The 23342-nt window shown below is 40.8% G+C and overlaps 1 protein-coding gene across 3 annotated transcripts in view; it reads right to left on the reverse strand.

Annotated features, from left to right (window-relative positions):
- Positions 1–23342, reverse strand: part of LPAR3 (lysophosphatidic acid receptor 3) — a 61022-nt gene that overhangs the window by 25702 nt on the left and 11978 nt on the right. For all 3 annotated transcript variants that reach the window (XM_053242804.1, XM_053242805.1, XM_053242802.1), the window contains exon 3: positions 5841–6597. In XM_053242804.1, the coding sequence (XP_053098779.1) occupies positions 5841–6576 (736 nt within the window). In that variant the 5' untranslated portion in view covers positions 6577–6597. The remainder of the gene's footprint in view (positions 1–5840; positions 6598–23342) is intronic.

Raw genomic sequence — 23342 nt, forward strand, 5'->3', positions numbered from 1 at the left:
CTCACTCTGGCTCGCTGTCCTGAACTCCCTTCAGCAGTGCTAGAAGTCTGTTATAGAAGGATTCCATCTGCAGAGCAACTATGCCCTTGTGGCTCAGATCAAAACTACTGAGCATGTTCTCCCCTACTGTTTGTTCTATAGAGACATCCGCGCCTCCCTCATCCTTCCATTGCTAAGCAAGTATCCAGGTCATATGAGCCAATTCTACAGCTCTTTGCTGCTCTCTGACTCTAAGCCTGCCATCACATAAAGCATTGCCAGGTACTGTGTGGCTGCGATCAGCATTTGTCGGCAGATGGTAGGCAGTGAATCCTATCAGCCTCAATCTGACCCTCGGTGACTCAGGGCGGGCTCTACAATTGCTCACTCAGTACTGATTCAATAGAAAGACTTATGCTCCTCCCTTTTTTTACTGCTCCTTATAGTCTTTAGTCTGGCTGTTATCCAGTTTTATTTCTCAGGCTTTTATGTATTGCTGTCTTCTCATGTCTTTTAATCTTTTATGCCCCCCTCCTTTTATGCCTTTTATGCATTTTTATGACTCATTACTTTTCAGGCTTTTATGCCCTCATGCTTCTGGTGTATTATCTACTATTTTTAGTATTAATATGTACCATTCTATCACTTTCTATCTACTCTCACTTCTAACATGTAATCACTTTATGTTGGTCTATGGCTGTAATAAAGATTGATTGATTGATTGGTCCAATGTTTGGGGATGGAGCCATAGTTCAGTTATAGAGCAGCTGCTTAGTAGGCAGAAGGTCCCAAGTTCAATCTCTGGCATTGTTATGTAGGGCTGCAAAAGACCCCTTTGAAAACCGTGGAGACAGTGTTCCCTGTAAAAGGGATTACCAGACGTTGATGACTACAACTCCCAGCATCCCCAGCTGTGATGGCCGTTGGCTGGGGATTATGGGAGTTGTAGTCAACAACATCTGGGAATCCCTCTTACAGGGAACACTGCTTGGAGAGCATGGCTATTTTACTAATCAAACTAGATGAACCATGGTCTACTCAGTAGAAGACAGCTTCCTATATACATGTACATTTCTTTTCTATCCTGATAATGCTTTAAAAGCAATTGTACATAGTTTTAAACTAGGCATAAAACTGGTTGGTAAATGAAACTGTGAGATGGAATCCAAAGAAAGATTCTTTACAACCCTCTCACTTACTTTGAGCAAGGAAAAGTCACACAATTTATTTGAAGAGCTGGATACCTTTTTCTTTGGACACAATCCACTGAAAGGAGTACAAGTATGCTTTCAAAATTTGTTTTAGCTGATAGCGAACTAGGGTGTTGTTGTTTTTAAAGAAGGAGCCAATTGTTCATGCAGCAGCTAGCAAAAAAAAAAAAAAGCAAAATGCAACAGCTTTGTAATAACTTTAGTCAGGATGAAGACAGACACAATGCCCTTTATAATTCCTCTGAAGTAACAAGACTCAAAATCAGATGTCCTTTAAGTATGGTTCTTTTGTCCTTTCATGGCATTTTTTTTTTAATGACATCCCCAACTACCTAATTAAGGGTGAGCACATGTCAGTTTTTGCTATACAAATGATATAGATACATGGGGGGAAATGCAGAGTATGACTTCAAATAGAGACTGGAAGTCTGCATTCTGCAAAATGACAGTGCTCCTAATCCAGCTAGTTTTTTAAACTCTCAAGTTCACTATTGAAGAACACTTTCGAGACCAGTCACAATCTGGAAGATTGCAGTCATTGTGCACAATAACAGAAAAGGCCAAGCAAAGATGAAAACATTGACTAATTATTTCAAGATAATCAGCCCAACGCTCCATGGGCACTCTGAAGGACACCCAGAAATCCTGGCAGTCTTGTACCTTCAACAGAGAGGCATATGCCTCCCTTTTTGCAGCAAAGAGCAAAAAACGGTGAGTGTGCGTCACAACTCTCACACAAGCTCAAGAAGCCTCAGGCTTGTAGATCACTTTACTCTCCAAAAAGAAACTAAAACTACATTTTAAAACATTTAATTGGCACATTTTTAAATTTGATTTTTACCCCAACTTTTGATCCAGAAAAATTCTTAGGCAACATACATAAAATGACCAAACAATTAAACTGGGGCTGCTTCCATCTGCTTCAATTAATAGCATTGCTGTGGTGATTGGTCAGCTCTTCATAAATCCACAATTCTCATTAGGCCAGCTGCTTGCTCTCAATCTCAGTCCCTTGTCTGAATTAGGAAGATAATCGTACCAGCTTTCCTTACATAGTTGTTGTAAGGAGAGTTTAAGATAATGATGAGAAACACTTTGGAAAAATACTATGCAAGTACTATTTGCTTAATAAGAAAACACCTTTTTCTTGAATTCATCTTCTAGAACTCAGTTACAAACTTGGATAGACAGAAACATTAGAATGTAAAAAAAAAAATAGGATTAAGAATAGTATATGCTGCTTTTCAGCAAGAGGTACAGAAGAAAATATGTGGTTTCAAGTTCCCTCCCTGGCTTCTCCAAGATAGGGCTGAGAGAGATTCCTGCCTGCAACCTTGGAGAAGCCGCTGCCAGTCTGTGAAGACAATACTGAGCTAGATAGACCAATGGTCTGACTCAGTATATGGCAGTTTCCTATGTTCCGGACAGCCAGAAAGCCAGGCTGCCACCTCCTCTCTCCCGCCTGCCAGCCAATTCCTGGCGGCCGGCCCACCGTTGCCACCTGCTCCTACCGACTGGCCGCTGGTGGAAGCAGCCCACTTCTGCCCACCACCACCCAAAGCTTTCTGAAGCTTTCCGGCTGCAGAAAGCGGGCCCACCACCTCCTCCCACGCGCCTGCTCGCCAATTCCCAGTGGCTGGCCCAGCCCTCTGCCACCTGCTGCCCCCAGAGGCCAGGCCAGCCCACCATCTGCTTCTGTCGGCCGGCCACCCATTGGCGGCTGACATCCCTATTTTCTCCCAGTCCAGTTACTAATCGGCAGCCGCTCACAGACTCACGCAAGAGCTGCCATGCATGGGATTAGCGATGGTATGCCTAAGAGAAATAAATATATAGATTAGATTTTAATTCTGTGCAGCACCTAGAGATTTCTATATTAGGTGGTATATAAATTCTATTGATAGACAGGCAGATAAATAGTAGATAGATAGATAGATAGATAGATAGATAGATAGATAGATAGATAGATAGATAGAACATGTGAATTTGTCCACAATTTTTGGTAGAGTTCAAGAATAATACTTACTGAATACAGAAAGTGAAGCATGTAGTAGAAATAACAAGCTACCGTATACTTTACCTTTCAATCTGCTAACTCTTCCATTTTGCAATAGAATAATTGATTATCTCTCTGTTGACCACTGCCAGATTGATGATTAGAAAAGAACTGGGAAAATGTCACAGCTCCAATCTTGTCAGATTGGTTACATAAAATTCAGAATTTGGTGAAGGTGTGTAGACAACTAGATGATGAGTTTATACACAAATAGTTTATTTCTTTTTGGAACAACATACAACAAAGCACAGCCATTTGTCTTTTTTTAGGCACAATTTAGGTTTAATTCAGGAACAAACTAAGTGTTACTGTTGTAACTCTCTATTGTGATTTTCCTTGTTTTGGTTGTATTTCTGCTATAAGAGCAGCATCACTTTCTGAGTTGATAAATAAAAATAAAAAGCTAGCATTTCACCCCTCCCCTCCAACACACACACACACACACACACACACACACACACACACACACACGTACGTACGTCAGCTACAGGTGGATTCATGTTACAACAGGCTTGGGTCAGCATAACAATGAAGTCTCTCACAATGGGAAAAACTACATTCTAGAGGGCTAGCTCTATTTTTAATGCATTGTGTCAACCAAATAAAATGTACTTAGATTGAAAGATTGAATAGTTGGGTTTACCCTCCTTCCTTTGAGTGACTGCTGCCAAAAAAACAACAACAACACACACACACACTGGGCCTGCCAGAGAAAGTCAGATGCCAGACTGAAGAAACTTTGTCCTTGGGCACAGCATAAGATAAGTATACTAAGTTTGCAAACTTCTGAAATATATAGAGGCATCCCCCATATTACTGGTGCCTCAAAATGTTATAATGTGGACTGGAATGTGGTCTCCCACAAGACAGAGCATGTCCTTCTTTTGTTATCTCCTGTTAAGAAAAAGGCACTGCAAAGTATACTACAATATTTATAGTTATGAAGGAAGCTATTCAGTTTCCAATGATGGGTGAGAAGCAGTCACAGGATGCTCAGGGTCACCCCATCTCACTTAGCATTTCTAAACACTTGTTCGACAGCTTGTGTCCAAGACTCTCCATATTCTTCTGAAGAGCTTGCATTTTATCACTAGTTTACCAGTCAAGTAGGGATATAAATCTGGCACTTAATTTGGTAAAGTAGTGCCATCCTGTATAGAAATTATCTAAATTCCCTGAAGAGGCATCCTGTATCATCCCCTAGATTAGATTTTGGAGGAACAAACTCTAGGAAGAGTGGAAATGAAAGCCGAACACGCTAACATTGACATCACCAACTTATTGTAGGGCCAATAATAACCAGAGATCACCAGGACAGTCTTTAGTTTTAATGGATATTTTTTGTAAAATGGGGGTGGATTCCTACAATCCCCCTCTTTTTGTTATTCAAGGCCCATCTTAATATCTTAGCCACCCTTGCAGTGCACAAAAATTACCTGCCTATAGACGTTTATACTAATACCCAGCAGGGTGGATTTGATTTAAATCAAACTGATTTAAATCACGATTTAAATCACGATTTAAATCACTAGCAGGTTGGATAAAAATCAAAAAAATCCGATTTAAATCATTTTTTGATTTAAATCGGATTTTTTTTTTTATCCACCCTGCTAGTGATTTAAATCGTGATTTAAATCAGTTTGATTTAAATCAAATCCACCCTGATACCCAGTCACATATATATCTAGGCTAGTCATGTCTGGCTTATCAGCAGCCTGACAGACGGAATGGATGAACAAGCTCCGCTCCACTTTCCAAAAGCTTCTCTGCCTGAAGGCCATTCTCATCATAGGTGATTGACTGGTTAAATGCCTTCTACACACTTTTTCACCCTTGAGACCTTTTATTCTAAGTGATAAATTGCTTGCCAAGAGAGAGAATACACCAAAGTGGTAAGTGCCACTATTGTAACCAGGAATTGGGGGGGGGGTTTTGCCCATGTTTTGCTGTTATGTTTGTGCCAAGTCAGTGCATCCAACAGCTGTGCGTGACCATCAATGATCCCAAAGTTGCCCATTCAGTGGAAGGGAAGAGCTGAATGACAGAGCTGGCAAAAAGAAAGAATGCCCAAACCTCATTCAACATGATGCATTTGGGGAGAGTGGTTACCATGTTCCACATTTTCACTTTTGCACCAAGTTGGGAATGAGATAAGATCCTTAGATATGGCCTCTGTCTGTTGTTTGAATGGCTTTAACTAATGAGATACTCATAAATTAAAACTGGTTGTAACTCACAAGAAGCCTAATGAGCAGATGTCCAAAGGCAAGAATCAGGTTAATGGGGAACCTGTTCTGCGCACAGCATTTGAAACATAGCTGAAAATGCAAGGATGACATACAGTAATAGCACGGCAATGCAACTGAGAATATGCATGAGTGTATCCTGTGGGGTGGGTATCTTTTTCTATAGCATGGAACAAGAAGTTTCCATTCCATAAAGTATCAGAAGAGGGTTGGTTGGATCCTTATCACCTGAAGAGTGCCATAGCAAATAAAAATGGAAACTATATATCATAGAACACTCCGCCAAAATATAGCAGTCCTCTTAAACCAGATGATAGTACATAAACACATCTGTCCATATCCTCTTACCTAACACAGCCATGACTGTCTTCATAAGCTTCATTGGAGTCCTCCTGCGGCTGATGGAACCACTAGTGTGCGGGGATAAAACATTTGTTTTCCTCTTGACATACATGTAGATTCTTATGTACACCACCACCATGATAAAGAAAACCCCCAGGTTGGAGACTGTCCAGAATATCAAGTAACTCCTGCTATAAATAGGAGCTAGGGAAGAGCAGGTTGAAATATCACAGAGGCAGTTCCAGCCCAGTGTAGGCACAGCACCCATGAAGATAGCTATGGCCCATATCAACAAAATGAAAAAGGTGACTCTCTTCTTTGTAATATTACTGTGAAGCCTCATCCGCACCACAGACATGTGCCTCTCAACAGCAATTACCAATAAGTTAGCCAGAGAAGCTGTCAGGCTGGTGTCCAGAAGTCCCTGGCGCAAAAACCACCTGTTCACACTTAACGTTTTGGACACTGGGCCAGTGTTGAACATCAAGAACACGTAAGCGATTCCAGCAAAAAAATCTGCAGCAGCGAGGTTGGCTAGCAAGTAGTAGAAAGGAAAGTGAAACTTCTTGTTTTTAACCACAGCCGCTATGACCAGCGAATTGGAAAGAAAAATGAAGAGACAAAAAAAGGTCCCAAAGCATGAAACAATGACAAGAGTTGTTCCTGACCATTCATCTGCAGTGGCTGTATTGCTCCTGTTATAAAAGAAGTCCATGTGTTTATCATAGTGGCATTGATTCATCCTGGACTAGAGTATTACATCCTAGGAGAAAAGATGAAAATGGGAGTTAGAACTGGTGGGGTCTGGGGATATAGCAGCAATCGCCATGAAAGGAAGTCTTCTTTAAGAGTCAATGTTTACATTAAAAAAACCTTCAAAAATCAAATTACGGGACTACTCATTATGTGAAACATGCAACTTTAGCAAATTTATGCAAATATTATCAGTTTATCCCAGTTGCAGAACTCTGGGTATTTTAAAGGCAGAAGTACGTAAGCATGCCATGTGACAAACCCCTAATCCAATCACACTTCAGCTCTTCCCCCTCCCCAAAATGGTGCCCTTACTTATGGCTAGACAAAATGGAGGCTGCCATTCAGCCAGAGACAACGGGAAAGTCAAACCTATAGCCTTTTGTGATATAGTCAAGTGGCGAGTCTGCCCTTAATGGTCTTAAGCAGGTCCACTTTACTAAGTTAATTCTTTTCAACAGTTATCACAAGGTAATCACCATCTATGCCATTTTTATATACTGATAGACAAAGAGATTGAACCCCCTAATCCCAGATCTCAAAGCAAATCAGTTCTGATCACAATAGCAAACAGATCAGACCTGGAGCAATGAGCATCACAGAGGCACTCAGGCTTTTTCTAAACCACTCTCCTTGCTTTTTCTGCCTCATACTTTTAGAGCCCAAAGGCCTCACTGATGGAGCTCTTCAAGCAATAGAAACCAGTAAGGGCCTACTCCTTGGGGAAAGCTTTATTACCACACAGTGTTAATTCCTGTAACTTCAAAATAGCTATTACCATCTCTGCCAGCAAAACAGAATAATTATATTTACACACTCAGCTGGGCAAAAGAGAAAACAGCCAATATTTACTGAGGGTGCCAACCTTTGAACTGAAGAGGTTTCTGTACTTTTAAAGACACCTCAAGCCTGTGGAATGGGGTAATCTCCTCCCACATAAGAACAGCCCTGCTGAATCAGGCCCAGGGCCCATCTAGTCCATCATTCTGTTTCCCATAGTGGCCCACCAGATGCCTCTGGGAAGCCCACAGGCAAGAGGAGAAGACATGCCCTCTCTCCTCCTGTTGCTACTCTGAAACTGGTATTCAGAGGTATCCTGCCTCTGAGGCTCAAGGTGGCCTATAGTCATCAAGATTAGTAGCCACTGATAGACCTGTCTTCCATGAATTTTCTAAAGCCCTTTTAAAGCCATCCAAGCTGGTGACCATCACCATATCCTGTGGTAGAGAATTCCATCAGTTAATTATGTGCTGTGTGAAAAAGTACTTCCTTTTGTCAGTTCTAAATTCCCTGGTTATCATTTTCATGGGATGACCCCTGGTTCTGGTATTGTGCGAGAGGGAGAAAAAATTTTCTCTGTCCACTCTCTCCACACCATGCATAGTTTTATAGACCTCTATCATCAGTCACCTTTAAAAACAAAAAAACTACCAAAAAAAAAACCCAACTCCACAAGCATCAAGTTTGTAGCAAATAGAAACAGGAAGCTGTGTGAAGTTGATGCGTCTCCATCAATTTTCAGAGGTATTAGATGGGATGGGAAACCTTTTGTTTCATTCAAAAACCACTCTGCTTGCATTCATGCACTTCAGAAGTACTGAAGCTGTGAGCTCACTAAATCTCAGAGTGCAAACGGAAATGCAAGAGGCATTTTGAAATACCACTAAAGCACATCTATGGGCCTTCAAAACATCACTCATTCATAAAATGGCAAAAATTGAGCTGGGAATACTGCCAAGAAGAAAAGCTTCTGTTCATATTGCTTTTCTACTTTCAGAATTTTACAGGAAACATTTGCAAATCTGTTTTTTAAAAACTAACAAGTTAATAAATGATGGGGGAGAAAAGAAGTCTGCCAATATCTGAAACACAACTTTTGAGTTACATTTGCTATGTATATTTGCAAGGAAAAAAACTGGGGTTCACCGAATAGGAGAGGGAAGAAAATGCAAGACCCGTGAACAAAAAAAGAATGAATAACCAGCTCTCAACACATGTAAAAATAATCAAACACATCTGTATGACACATATGAAAATACATGTAAAAATACATATGAAAATACAATAACAAAATACCAAGTAGAATTACAGAATACAATGAGAAAATGAGAAACCAGTATATGCAGCTGTCCACACACAGTCCGAGATGTCTTCGAAATGGGAAACTGAAGAGTACATGCAGTACAAGTAAGGAGTCCTCAAATCCAAAGAGAGGAAACGATGTACTCAGTGTGATGTGAAAATGCATGTAGATCAAATCATAAATCCGCCAGAAGCTTCATCAGGGGCTGGTTCCCATTAGAACAAGACAAAAGAACAGCATTTCTTATACAATCAAATGTCTCCAAGCATGTTAAAGCCTCAGGGTTCACCCTAACCCTAACCCTCAGGTGAACCCTGAAGCTTTCTAACCCCTGATGAAGCTCCTGGCAAAACAGCTCCATATCCCAGGTTGACTGTCGTGATTTTCCCTGTTGTACCTTGTCTTTCACCAACAATTATTATTAGCCATTACAGAGCAGGTTGCTTGCTTTCTTCGCATGAAGGATTTATGATTTGATCTACATGCATTTTCACATCTCACTGAGTACATCATTTCCTCTCTTTGGATTTGAGGACTCCTTACTTGTACTGCATGTACTCTTCAGTTTCCCATTTCGAAGACATCTCGGACTGTGTGTGGACACCTGCATATACTGGTTTCTCATTTTCTCATTGTAGTCCATAATTCTACTTGGTATTTTGTTATTGTATTTTTATATGTATTTTCATATGTGTCATACAGATGTGTTTATTTTTACATGTGTTGAGAGCTGGTTATATTTGCATACATTTTATACAAGCTGCATGTGAGGGAATAATCATTTCTCTTCTAAATTACTAGCCTTTTTTATATACAAAAGGCAGCATACATATGCCACTTGCAATTTCTAATATAAATCTGTACACTATGCTAATTAGAACATCCTCTTTTCTATCCCTCCCACCTTACTCTGCAAGCATTATGAACTTACACTTATGTTAAAATCTTGCCACAAGGGTCTTGACATCCTCCTGCTTTCAAAGACAAGGCAGGTGATGACCCAGATAGGGCCTTTTCAGTGGTTGCACCACTGCTTTAGAATGCCCTCTTCAGAGAAACTCACCTGAAATCCAATGTCATATTAGTGTTGGCTGAACTTTATTTGCAAAGGCCTTTTAAATGCTTGTATTAATCGGATATGGCTCTGGTTCTATTTTGTATTAACATGTATTCTTCTGTTCTAAATACATTTTAATGAGGTTTGTTTAATTATGGTTTCAATTATTGTCAGCCAGAACTGCTTATGACATTGAGTGGGATAAAAATATTAAAATAAAATAAATATAAATATTATGGTTAGTGAAGTGATAATGTTGCTTCAGACCTAAACAGAAATTTTAGAAAGATCAGTAAAAAATGTAACGCTTCATTACAAATTGTTTGTAAATTAACCTGAATTTAAATGTAAAGTTTCATAAGATTGCACTATATTACTAAACTTGAAGGCATCATCTTCAAGTAAGGAAAGTCAGTCCTTCAAACAGCAGTAAACTTGTCACCAAAAACACAACTAAGGCCTCTCTTATCCCTACACCAAACCACACCTGTAAACCACAGACCTCATCGTTTTCCTCCCTGGTTGCTATAGCTACACAAATAGCATATATATGTGTTGCTCATTCTCTGCCAGTCTGGTCCTGTCTTCTACTTGTTGCTGTCAACAGTATGCTGGCAAGCACATGAAGAAACAAGTTTCCCGTTAGTGAATCTAAGAATGTGAGGATTAAAAAATGAAGACATCTAAGAACAGCCAATTACTTAAACAATGAAATACAGAATCTGGGGTGGAGGGAAAGGGAGAGGGAGAGAGAGGGCGAGGGCCTTACCAAACCAAGCAATTCAATTAACAAGTTCTACTAAGTGGACAGAGAAAGGCTGCATCATCCATGAGAATTATATGATTTGCCTACTTTTTGTGGATTTGTCAAAAGCCGTCTTGGATCAGTTCACATAAACATTTTTGCCATTCTCCTGAGCAAAGGCTACTAAAGTACACAGCCAGGGAAGTGAAATCTAAATTGACTAGCTCAGTTTCTTAACCTTGGGTCCCCGATGTTGTTGGACTACAACTCATGTCTCGACAACATAGCTTGTTCGATCTAGCAGGGAGGTTGTTGTAAACAACAACATGGCTTGTTCGATCTAGCAGGGAGGCTGTTGTAAACAGCCTCGTGGAAATCATAAATGCTTCTCTGAGGGAGGGTAGGATGCCTCCTAGTCTTAAGGAGGCAATCATTAGACCTCTTCTAAAGAAGCCTGCATTAGATCCCTCAGAGTTGAGCAATTATAGGCCTGTTTCCAACCTCCCATGGCTGGGCAAAGTAATTGAGAGGGTGGTGGCCTCTCAACTCCAGGCGGTCTTGGAGGAAACTGATTATCTAGACCCATTTCAAACTGGTTTTCGGGCAGGCTATGGGGTGGAGACTGCCTTGGTTGGCCTGATGGATGATCTCCAATTGGGAATTGACAGAGGAAGTGTGACTCTGTTGGTCCTTTTGGATCTCTCGGCGGCTTTCGATACTATCAACCATAGTATCCTTCTGGAACGTCTAAGAATGTTGGGGGTGGGAGGCACTGTTTTATAGTGGTTCTGCTCCTACCTCTCGGATAGATTCCAGATGGTGTCGATTGGAGACTGTTGCTCTTCAAAATCTGAGCTTAAGTATGGTGTCATAGGAAACATAGGAAACATAGGAAACTGCCATATACTGAGTCAGACCACTGGTCCATCTAGCTCAGTATTGTCTTCACAGACTGGCAGCGGCTTCTCCAAGGTTGCAGGCAGGAATCTCTCTCAGCCCTATCTTGGAGCAGCCAGGGAGGGAACTTGAAACCTTCTGCTCTTCCCAGAGCGGCTTCATCCCCTGAGGGGAATACCTCGCAGTGCTCACACATCAAGTCTCCCATTCAGATGCAACCAGGGCAGACCCTGCTTAGCTATGAGGACAAGTCATGCTTGCTGCCACAAGACCAGCTCTCCTCTCCTAGAAAGAGAGAACATCGTACTTTCTCCAATGCTTTTTAACATCTACATGAAACCGCTGGGAGAGATCATCAGGGGATTTGGAGCTGGGTGTTACCAGTACGCTGATGACACCCAGATCTACTTCTCCATGTCAACTTCTTCAGGAGTTGGCATATCCTCCCTAAATGCCTGCTTGGAAGCAGTAATGGGCTGGATGAGGGAGAATAAACTGAAGCTGAATCCAGATAAGACGGAGGTATTTATTGTGCGCGGTCAGAACTCCAGAGACGATATTGATCTCTCTGTCCTAGATGGGGTCACACTTCCCCAAAAGGAACAGGTTTGCAGTCTGGGAGTACTTCTGGATTCACAACTCTCCCTGGTTTCTCAGGTTGAGGTGGTGGCCAGGAGTGCTTTCTATAAGCTCCGGCTGATACTCCAGCTGCGCCCGTTTCTCGCGATCAGTGACCTCAAAACTGTGGTACATCTGTTGGCAACCTCCAGACTTGACTTTTGTAATGCACTCTACATGGGGCTGCCTTTGTATGTAGTCCGGAAACTTCAGTTGGTTCAGAATGCGGCAGCCAGGTTGGTCGCTGGGTCGTCTGGGAGAGACCATGTTACTCCTTTACTTATGGAGTTACACTGGCTGCCAATAGGTTCCCGGACAAAATACAAAGTGCTAGTTATAACTTACAAAGCCCTAAACGGCTTAGGCCCTGGGTATCTAAGAGAGCGTCTTCTTCATTATGAGCCATACTGCCCATTGAGGTCATCTGAGGTGGTCCATCTCCAGTTACCGCCAACTTGTTTGGTGGCTACACAGAGACGGGCCTTCTCGGTCGCTGCCCCGAGATTGTGGAATGTGCTCCCTGATGAGATACAATTCTCCTCATATCTGGCAATTTTCAAAAAACACCTGAAAACCCATCTTTTCACCCAAGCTTTCTCAGCTTCCTAAATTTTGGGGGTTTTAATATCTGGTTTATTTTAAAATTCAAAACCTGATTTCGGGGTTTTTAATCACTGTAATTGTTTAATTGTTGTTTATAATGTTTTTAAATTGTTAATTGCTATATTGTTTTTTAATTTCTTTTAGCTCTTTACTGTTTTAGTGGTTTGTTTTAATTGTAAACCACCCTGAGCCATTTTGGAAGGGCGGTATATAAATCAAATAAATCATCATCATCATCATCCCCAGACATGGCCTTTGTGGCTGAGGATGATGGGAGTTGTAGTCCAATAACATCTGGGGGCCCAAGGTTAAGAAACCCTGGACTAGCTGTCTCTTTGCCGGCTTCTGACTGTGACTTTATCTCAACAGTGTGACATGTGCCCTAATTTCATTATAGTCATATTGTGAATAGGTTGTGCATGGCCTTCACAAATGTAGGAAGACTCAAATGGCTGGTGAAGAGCATAATCCCATTCAGAGTTCCATGCAAAGTGGCCACCTCAGTTTCACTTCATTGCAGATTTATCCATTGTTCCCTTATCCTTTCAACCAAACTGCCTGCTTGGACCCAGTCATATCCCATCTTCAATTCACTAGCAACAGCAGTTGGTTTTTGGTTTTGCTTAATGTGACTGGGGGCTTGTTTAGGATTTCAGGATGATAAGCTGATGTTGCATTTGGACCAATATTTTCACCAGCGTGTCTCTTTGAGACATCCAACTCCATAATAAGTATTTAACTTGTATATTCGTAGAACAGATTATTAGAAAGGTATTGGATTTCCATGTCTCTCTCCTCCAAAGAAAACTCACTCAGGTGAAAGCTACTCTGAACTCCCAAATACTTAGGAAAGTGCAAGCAACATACAATATACCCATAACAAAAAACATTCATGCACAGACACCCTTAGAAATCAAAGGTTTAGTACAATATTTGCTCAAATAAGGCTGACACAATTTTTTTGTTGCCCTTTTTCAGTTAAACAGCAAATATTCCTATTGCCAAATGCATTTGAAAGCATAATCCTACCACAATATTATCTTTGTTTAAATCATTGCCGAGGCTGAAGATTTGCTCATATGCAAAGCAGGCAATAGTCTATTTTTTGACTCTCAGTAATGCACATTATACTGTATGCATTATACTGTTTGTGATAACTTGCAGTATATTGTGTCTTGTCTATTGCCGTCAAGCTGGTTACAGTTCCTGCTATCTAGAGGGTAGAACAAAAGATCTCAAGATGTTCACATCACAAGGTGATTATAAGCCATAGGACAGGCTGCATGACAGGTTAATCTGCACTAGGATGTACAAATATTACTTGAATTTTCAGGAGAATAAGCACTCTTATACTGCGTCACTGTTTGTCCTTGATGCAATCAAATTACCTCTGTTTCTGTCAACAGGACCATCAGTGTAAAGTAGGCCTGCTCAACTTAGGCCCCCCCAGCTGTTTTGGCCTACAACTCCCATAATCCACAGACACAGTGGCCAACAGCCAGGGATTATGGGAGTTGTAGGCCAACATCTTCAGGAGGGCCAAAGTTGAGCAGCCCTGGTGTAAAGATATAAGTCCACATTACATCAAAAGGTTCTATGCAGAATATTGTTAGTGAAGCTGTGCATTGTATATAGTTTATATATTCATTCTTTTATTCATCATATTTATATACCGCCTGATATGTGCATCTCTAGGCAGTGTACACAATTTAAAACACAACAAATATAAAATGGAGTAAGAACAGTTAAAACAGCTTTACAGAATAAAAAGTTAAAACAACCTCATGAGATAAAACTAAATTAAACAGTTTAAAATTCTGTTGCTGTATTTTTATTTATTGGCATTTTTATTTTTAATTGGGGAAACATTTTTAGTGCTCTGCTACTTGACAGGATTTTCTGGAAGATTTGGCTGCAGATCTAACAGCAGTGGTTTTCTTTCCTAAAAGAAAACCTTCAAGTCATGTTTCAGTTAATGTTTTAAATAAATAAATGTATGCTTATGTAGCAAATGCAGCTCCACAGAGCTTATATCATCACAAGGCATCTATCAACGGCTATAGTCTTAATGGATATAGGTGCCTCCAGACTCAGAGACAGGATACCTCTAAATACCAGTTGCAGGCGAGCAATCGCAGGAAAGGGGGCATGCCTTCATCTCTTGCCTGTGGCCTTCCCAAAGGCATCTGGTGGGCCACTGTGGAAAACAGGGTGCTGGACTGGATAGGCAATGGCCTAATCCAGCAGGGCTGTTCTAATGTTATGTTCATCAGCATAAAATCTTAACATGTATTTAAGCAAACACATGACAATAATTTCCCTGAACTGCTACCACTATTAAAAACAACTAAGCACTCTTGCATAATTACATGTAATTACACACACACACACACACACACACACACACAGAGTAGAGATGTATTTAAAGAATGTATACCCCATGTTTCACAAACCCCTCAAGGCAACTAACAGAGTCAAAAAGATAAGGCAACAATAAAACAATACAGCAGTAAACAAGACCATAAGTACAATGAGTCAGTAAATAACAGCCTTAGAACCAATCATCCAATTAAAAGGGAGTCTGGATAGCCTAAAAGACTAAATACCATTTAAAATAGGTACAGACTTCACCTGGTGCCCCAGTAATGGCATACATGGCATACATGTCTTGAAGGGATGCCACTAGGAAGGTCACGGAGAAGAATGTCCAATGAAGCTCTTAACTGACTTGCAAGTCCATGTGGGAGAAGACGACTTTCACTACTCAGTCTCAGCTTAGGGCTCTAAAAGTTAAAACCAGTACCTTGAATTGATTCCAGAAATGAACTGGCAGTTAATAGTGAAGGTCTATTAACACTGGCATGGTGCGTTCACAGCAGTCACTCCCAGTTAACGCCCTAGCCATCACATTGAGAACCAGATATTAAAAAGCAGCCTCATGTACAACATATTACAACAATCCAACTTGGATGTTACTAGAGCATGGATAATTATGGGAAGATCATAATTCTCCAGGAAGGAAGGCAGCTAGTGTACCAACTGAAGCTAGAAATAGGTACTATGAGTCACTAATGCTACTTGAACATCCAAACAGCAGCAAGACTAGAAGGCTGTTTTCACAAGCAGCCAAACCTAGGCTTAAGGAGCACTGACACAGAGATGGGGGCTAGAGCACCCATCCCCTAGGGGAATCCCCCAGTGTGCCATGCTCAGTGCACTGTGAGATACCCAGAGACCAGGATAATAGGCTCCGAGTGATTCACCCTGCTCCATACTGCATGGAGCAGCATGGATCGTGTGGGAGCGTAAATACAGGATGATCGTCTGTGGGGGAAGGCAAGGTTTGCGAAGCCTTCCCCACACCTGCCCAGTAGGTCGTGTGAATGGCCCCTAGATCTAGCAACATTAACAAGCTGCAGATCTGATCCTTAAGGGGCAGTGCAGCCAGAACAGGCCGAACAGCACTTTCCTGAACCCGTAACCATTAACCAACAACACCCCATCCTATCTGGGCTGAGTTTCAGTTTGTTAGCCCTAATCCAGTCCATTACTTGCTACATCTGTTTAGGGTGTTCAGCTACACCTGGATCTGATGAAAAGAAGAATCGGAGTTGGGTGTCATCCACATACTGAAGACATCAAGACATTCAACTCAAAAAAATCAGTATTTTGGTCTCATGCATTTTGGTTTCATGTATCTGTCAAAGAAGCACAGGAGACACTATCTAATCTTATCAAATACCACAACATAAATCCTATGGCACCAAACAATTGTCTCCCAGCACCACTTTCTGGAATTGATTTATCAGGTAAGAACAGACTTACTTCAAAGCAGTGCCCCTAGAATGACAATCTAGAACAATTCAGGGTTATCAAATGTCATTGAGAGGTCCAAGAGAAGCAACAGGGATTCCTCTGCCACTCTAGCTCGTATAGCAGAATGACCAAAAGCTGTTGCCGTCCCAATATTGGGCAGGAATCTAAACTGAAATGGATCTAGAAGATCACTATTATCCAGGAATGCTTGGGGCTGGACAGCTGTTATCAGTTCAAACATCTTGCCCTAGAAAGGGAGACTTATTACCGGCTATAATTAGCTAAATCATCAGGGTCCAAGGAGGGCTTCTTCGAAGGGACCTCCCAACAATCTGCTTCAAGGTAGCAGGAATAACCCCCATCAAGGAACCATTCATTACTTCCTGGACTTAACCAGATACTTCCTTTCACGTAGGTCTTATAAGCCATAATAGGCAAGTGTTAAGCAGACTTATGGCAAACTGAACCTCTCCAAGTACCCAGTCTGTATTCAGGGACTGTAGTAACTGAAATCCATTAATAGAATATGGACCAGACAAAGCTCTAAGAACAGTCTAGGACAATCTAGATCAGGGGTTTCCAACATGGGGCACTGGTACCCCTAAGGGTACTTGAAAGGCTTCCAGGGGGTACCCAGAACCCTCCTGCCTCCTCACACTGCAGCTGTGCTATTCTCCTCCCCCTACATTTGAGGATTGCTGGCTTGAAGCTGATGCGTCCTCAGTGATGTGTTCATGGCAGAAGGGGAGGGAAGAGAGTGAAGACCTGCCTCCTCTGCTCCTGATTGACTATGTGCTAATTATAATCAGTTTAAAATTCTGTTGCTGTGTTATTGTTTATTGGCATTTTTATTTTTAATTGGGGGACTTGTGCTCTCTACTTGACAGGATTTTTAGGAAGATTTGGCCGTAGATCTAACAGTGATTTTGTTGGTGTTGCGCCCTACTCGCAGAGTCCAGTTCCAGTACCCCAGTGGAAATGTAAGAATACTCCAACACACAGGCAAGGGTTTAAACTGAAGAATATATTGTAGAAAAGGCACTCACATGATATTGCAGCTCAGTAAGTCCATTACACATAAATATGTATATACATCAGGCACATGGATACAGTGTTCACATATTTCAGCCAGGCGGACCACAGTGTAGCAGCATCTGCCACTGTGGACACTTTGCTCTTCTCTGAGCCTCCTTCTTATACTGGCCTTGGCCAATCACTGCAGATCATTACTCAGCAACCTTGTAATTGGCCTCACATGTTGCTAGTCACTAATCACAGTAAATACAGTGACTTGCAGTTTTCACCTGAAGGCATGTTACTACAACATCTAACAGGGATATATCCTGACAGATTTTCTTTCCTAAAAGAAAACCACTGCTGTTAGATCTGCGGCCAAACCTTCAAACCTCTCCCCTCATCCTGACTGACAGGCTTCAGAAATTAGCACTGATTATTTCCATTGAAATTAATGGAACTATAATAGGAAGTAAACTTATCCCATTAATTACCATAAGACTAAATAACTTAGTCTGTATGTGAGCCAGAAGCCCATTTCCCTAACTGTAATACTTAAATTTGTATTTTTATGTACACACACACACACACACACACACACACTGCAGTTATGAGATGGCTACTCCAGTCATTGGCTTACATCCAGACTAAGTTAAGCAGTTTTGTTAAAATTAATGGGACTATCCTATCCTATTAATTTCAATAGGAGTACCTTATGAGTAACTTACTTTGGATGTAAGCCAGTGACTGGAGTAGCCCATCTCATAACTGTAACATTTAGGGTTTTCTGCATAAAAACACACACAAATACTCTGTGGGGTAACTGAAGATTTTCTACAGAAGGGGTGCACTTGTTTTAAAAGGTTGGGAACCCCTAACCTAGACCGTTAGAGCAGGTAAATAATGTTTATCTGCAAAACAGCTAGCAAGAGAATCACAACAGGCCTTCAAGGACTCAGCAGAGTCAATCTGAAGTGCCTGATAAAAGGCTTTGGAAAAGCTCCACTGGACAGTATTTTACAGGTGTGATGATACAGAGAAGAAGGACTGCCACCATCAAAGAGGCCTTCAAATGGACTCTAGCCAGTGTTCTATCAGTCCCGTTACAGGTTTTCCTCCATTTGTGTTTTAGTTATCATCCCAACTGTTGCCTTACCCCCAGCAAACCAGGGGGCTGATTTCGCTCTAACGAGGGAGAGAATATCTAGTAGTGATTACTCAGGTCCACTCCAAATTCTAGGTAGCCTTGCGTTACTAATGCAAGGCTACAATCTTAAAGGTCAGGAAAATTTTCAGACACAGTGGAAGTCAGCTGTTAAAGAAAAGCTCGCCTCTTGTGGCTTTTCCCCTCAAGTGCTGCAATCCATGGGCTATGAACAAGCAAAAAAGGCTGCTAAACAAAGAATATTGGACATGGAATAGCAACAGGAGTTAAGCAAGGCCCCAAAACGACTTAAATTGTGGAGACATGCATTTAGCACCAAGCCAACTGATTACTGTCAAGCTCAAATAGTTTCCAAATAACACAGAGCATTTGCGTTGGCCCGCTTTGCTGTGTTGCCCTCAGCAGTGCTATATGGCAGATACGGTGGGACTCCCTACTCTGAACGATACTGCCCCTGTAGTACACAGGCCATAGAGGATGTGGGTCATGTTTTATTATATTGTAACTTTTACAGGGATTCACGTGAATCATGAATTTTACCCTTGATTAAGGATGTATCAAGTAGAGGAGATGAAGCATACGTTTTATTTCTTTTATCAGATCATCAAGCCCACGTTACCCATAATGTGGCTAAATTTTGTTTAATAGCAATGAATATACGACAACAACTAATGACCACTGTAGTGGAATAATTTATCACGCCACTGTATATTTGTAAAGCTATGCTGTTGTTATACTATACGTGTGTGACACTGTGCTTTTTCTTCATACTTCTGTACTGGTCAAAGACTGCAATAAAGTTTATCTATCAGTCTTAGCTGGGGAACAATGGGTGCCAGGCCTTGGGACTCATTGTGCCCATGCCTTGGGCACAGCTCAAAAATTATTATTTGGCCCCACTGAAATCTTGGCAGGTGCTGGATTCATCACTTGTTCATGGATCTAGGTCATTTCTGGTGTTTAAAGCCTCATGGCATATATGGAAAATTTTGGCTTCTAGATACCTTGGAGAAGCCGCTGCCTGTCTGTGAAGACCATACTGAGCTAGATACACCAATGGTCTGACTCAGTATATGACAGCTTCCTATGTTCCTATGATATGGTTTCGATCCTTTCCACCATGAAAAGCTTACATTGTGGGAGAATCCTTGTTTGAAGACTACTCTTAGATCTTTTTATTGGGCTAACTTCCCACAACATTTTTACACTAGATCAATTGACCTCTTCTGAAGCTGTTTTTAACTCTTTTGACACTTTGAGTTGAGTATGATTTATCTTTAAATGCTAGCTGGCAGTTTATTCAACTAAAACATTTACTATCACAGCTCTTTGGTCCTGATACGATTGCAGCTTCTGAAACTCCATTTCTGTTATTAGACCTGGAAAATCTAATGGATGCACCTAAGCCTGTGACCTTGCTCTATCAGAAGCTCAAAGATATTGATAAGATTGATATTGATTACAGTGGTCCCTCTACTTACGAAATTAATCCATTCCGAATGCACATTTGTAAGTTGAAAAGTTTGTAAGTCGAAAAGCGGTTTCCCATAGGAATGCATTGGGAACGGATTAATGCGTTCCGGAGCCTAGAAAAAAGACCCAGACCCCCAGTAAGGCTTGCAAACTACACAGGAACATTTCTTTTCAAGAATAAACAGGCAGTAAACAGGCAGGCAAGTCAAGGAAACCGCATGTAAAATTCGTAAGTCGAGGAAACCCCATCTAAAAATTTGTAAGTCGAAAAAACCGCATCTAAAACCGGATCTAAAACTGCCGTTTGTAACTCGAAAAATACTTATGTCGAGTAGTTCGTAAGTCGAGGGACCACTGTATATCCGAGATCTTTGGAACAATAATCTTGAATACCCTTTTTAAATCAATGGTGGGTTGCTTTGAATGCAGTGAAACATGCCTCTCTGGATTTCAAAATGAGGCTAATACTCCAGAAACATTTATTCTGTGTTTATTGGACACCTCTGAGAATGTTTAACAAGGGATAGTTGCAGACTTCTAGATGTTGGAGACATCTAGTCTGTATGAGGGTACACTTACACACACACATATGGTTTGGTCCTGACCAGTTATTGCACCATTTTGGCTTGAAATTCATAAGATTGTTAACATGACATTTCAGCAATCATTGTCTGTCAAGGACATTCATGTTTTGTTGGGGTACATCCTCAGCACATGAAAGCTTAAGCATTACATCAAAAAGCTAACATGTGTTCCTTGTCAGCATTTGAACTGGGGGGTTTTCTGACAGAATGGAAAAGAAGAGGAATTTTCAGCTATTTGGTTGAATTTTAATAAATTATTTGTTCTATGAAAAAATACATACACACACCCTTAGAAAAAGGTGTCGTCCCCCCCGCCGCACTTCCTTTTGTTTCCTAGGTAGGTTGTATCTTATTATGTAAAGGTTATGTTTAAGGGATCTTTCTTTTCTTTTTTTCAGTTATACTCACATATATTATTGCTATCCTTGAATATGTTATATGCACTGTTGTAATCTTATTGTAATAAGATGGTAAAATGGCAATGAAATACGCATTCTCCAAAAGAACACAAACTTTTTTCAAGACTTCTTTAATGCTCAAGTTAAAAAAAAAAACATAAAACAGATGTTAAAAGTAGCAAATGTTTTGATGTCACACACCAGCTTCAGTGCTATAGCGGGGTGGCTGAAACATTTCAGAGCAAGTTTCAGCCACCGCTGTATAGCACAGAAGCTGATGTGTGACATCGAACGTTTGCTACTTTTAACATCTGTTTTATGTTTTATTTTACTTGCGCATTTAAAATGTCTTGGAAAAAGCTTGTTGTAATAAAATAAAAAGTTAAATCAGAATAGTGGGATCTATATAAACCTGAAAAATTTAGCTAAAATAATTTTTTGGCTTTCCAACTAGAAGTCTGTGCAAAAAGGGTTACTGAATGCCAACACTGGTAAGCAGTTTAAAAGGCAAATTCCCCCACTGCCGCATGTAAATTAGTAACAGATGGAGTTTAGCCCATTATTACAGAGGAGAGCATAAGCAATCATTGTCTCAACTTCTTTTCAGTGCTCCAGGTAATTCCATAAATAATGCCTTGCTAAATCCTTCCCATGGCAGAGGGATCTTGCTTGCATTGTTAATCACAGTTTTAAAAAAAAAGAACATGCTGCTTGTTCTACACAGACACAGTGTACTTACTTTCTACCTTGCCTCCTCTATAGTGTGACAAAACACACACCGAAATTTCTATTGTATGGTGTGGGCTTTGGGTTCTCCCAACCCCATCAAAATCCTGAAGTGGATAATTGGTCATTATACCCGGTTAGAGTTCCTAAGGGCACATCCAATCACCTCTAAGGGCTGGTGAGCATGTTATGTAAAGTTGGAAGCTACTTCAAAAGTCATTCCACATTGTTATTCCTTGACCAATGTACAATTTACTCTACACTAATGCCCTACTGAATCACAGTTGACAGTGACTAGCTTGGGCTCAGTGAGACTTGTATAGCCTGCATTGCTGGTTTTGCACAATGAGTGTGGGGTGTCTTGGGCAAAAAAAGTACATTCCTAACACCAGGCACTCCCGTTTGTGTGCCACACTGTAGAACCAGGAGTATGCTGTTTGCCTAACTCCCATGCCTGAAATATCCTTAGAATGCTTACTGTGAATAAATAAGTCTGAATCAATCTATCAGTGCCTTTGAAGAGGCTCTGCACAGCATGGATCTGACACAACTAGATATATGCACACTGTGTCCATTCCAACAGTACATTTTCAGACATTGACAGCATGATTTGTGCTCCTGCGAGCACTCCCAGGAGTGAAAATTGTGAGGTGAGAATTGGGCATTAGTCGACATTCATACACAGCTTTGGGATTAGTGCATCTACCTTTTCAAGTGCACATGAAATAGCATGGGTGTGATTGTATCTATAAGCCAAGAGGTACTGCAAAGAAAACAAGAAGCAGCGTGAAGCAAAAGGAGCTAAGAATGTTGAGAAACAATAATATAAACATGAAATGTAAAGTCAAACATTTTGATGGGGGCAGGATTATGTTCTTGTTAAATTAATCTGGCCATCTACATATGTAACCATGAATCATTAACTGTCCACTTAGTGCAACAATACAAAATGCAATTGGATTTGTAGAGAAAAGGTTTGCAACTGGATCTGTCTTGCAGAGTGCTGGTTTGCAAAAATAATGTTCTATTTTTTTGGCACTGGAACATGCAGGCTTACTCAAAAGTATCTCTCAAGGGCCAGAGGAAAAGAAAAGAAAGGCTTTCATGTGTTGGAATTGGCAAGATTTCCGTATCTCTGGTTAAAAGTGAAGACCCCAAAGCATTTCTGGATTCCCTGTATTTTAAACAATATTTTTAATGTTTCAAAGAAATAGAACTATCTATCTATTTGGATGTGCCAAATGTTTTTTCTTTTTTAATCAGAGCATTTGGTAAAAATCCAATCACACAATAAATTGGAAGATTCAATGCATTTAGCAGTCATTAATCATCGTGGATTTAGAAGTTTCTGATGCATCTTTAATAATGTCTGGCTTCATTGTTTAATGCTACTGATCCGGAAAAATCCCAAGCAGCACAAGTTAGGTCAGTATGATGAGGTTCACTGGGAACTGAACTAAGACTGACCTGGGTTCAAATTGCTGCTCAGTCATTACCTGGCCCAGTTGTTCTCTCTCTCTCTCCCTCTCCCAGCCTAACCTGGGAATAAAATCGGGAATAGGGATATGTATGCTGC

This window comes from Hemicordylus capensis, chromosome 4 (genome assembly GCF_027244095.1).
Source record: "Hemicordylus capensis ecotype Gifberg chromosome 4, rHemCap1.1.pri, whole genome shotgun sequence".
Lineage (NCBI taxonomy): Eukaryota > Metazoa > Chordata > Lepidosauria > Squamata > Cordylidae > Hemicordylus > Hemicordylus capensis.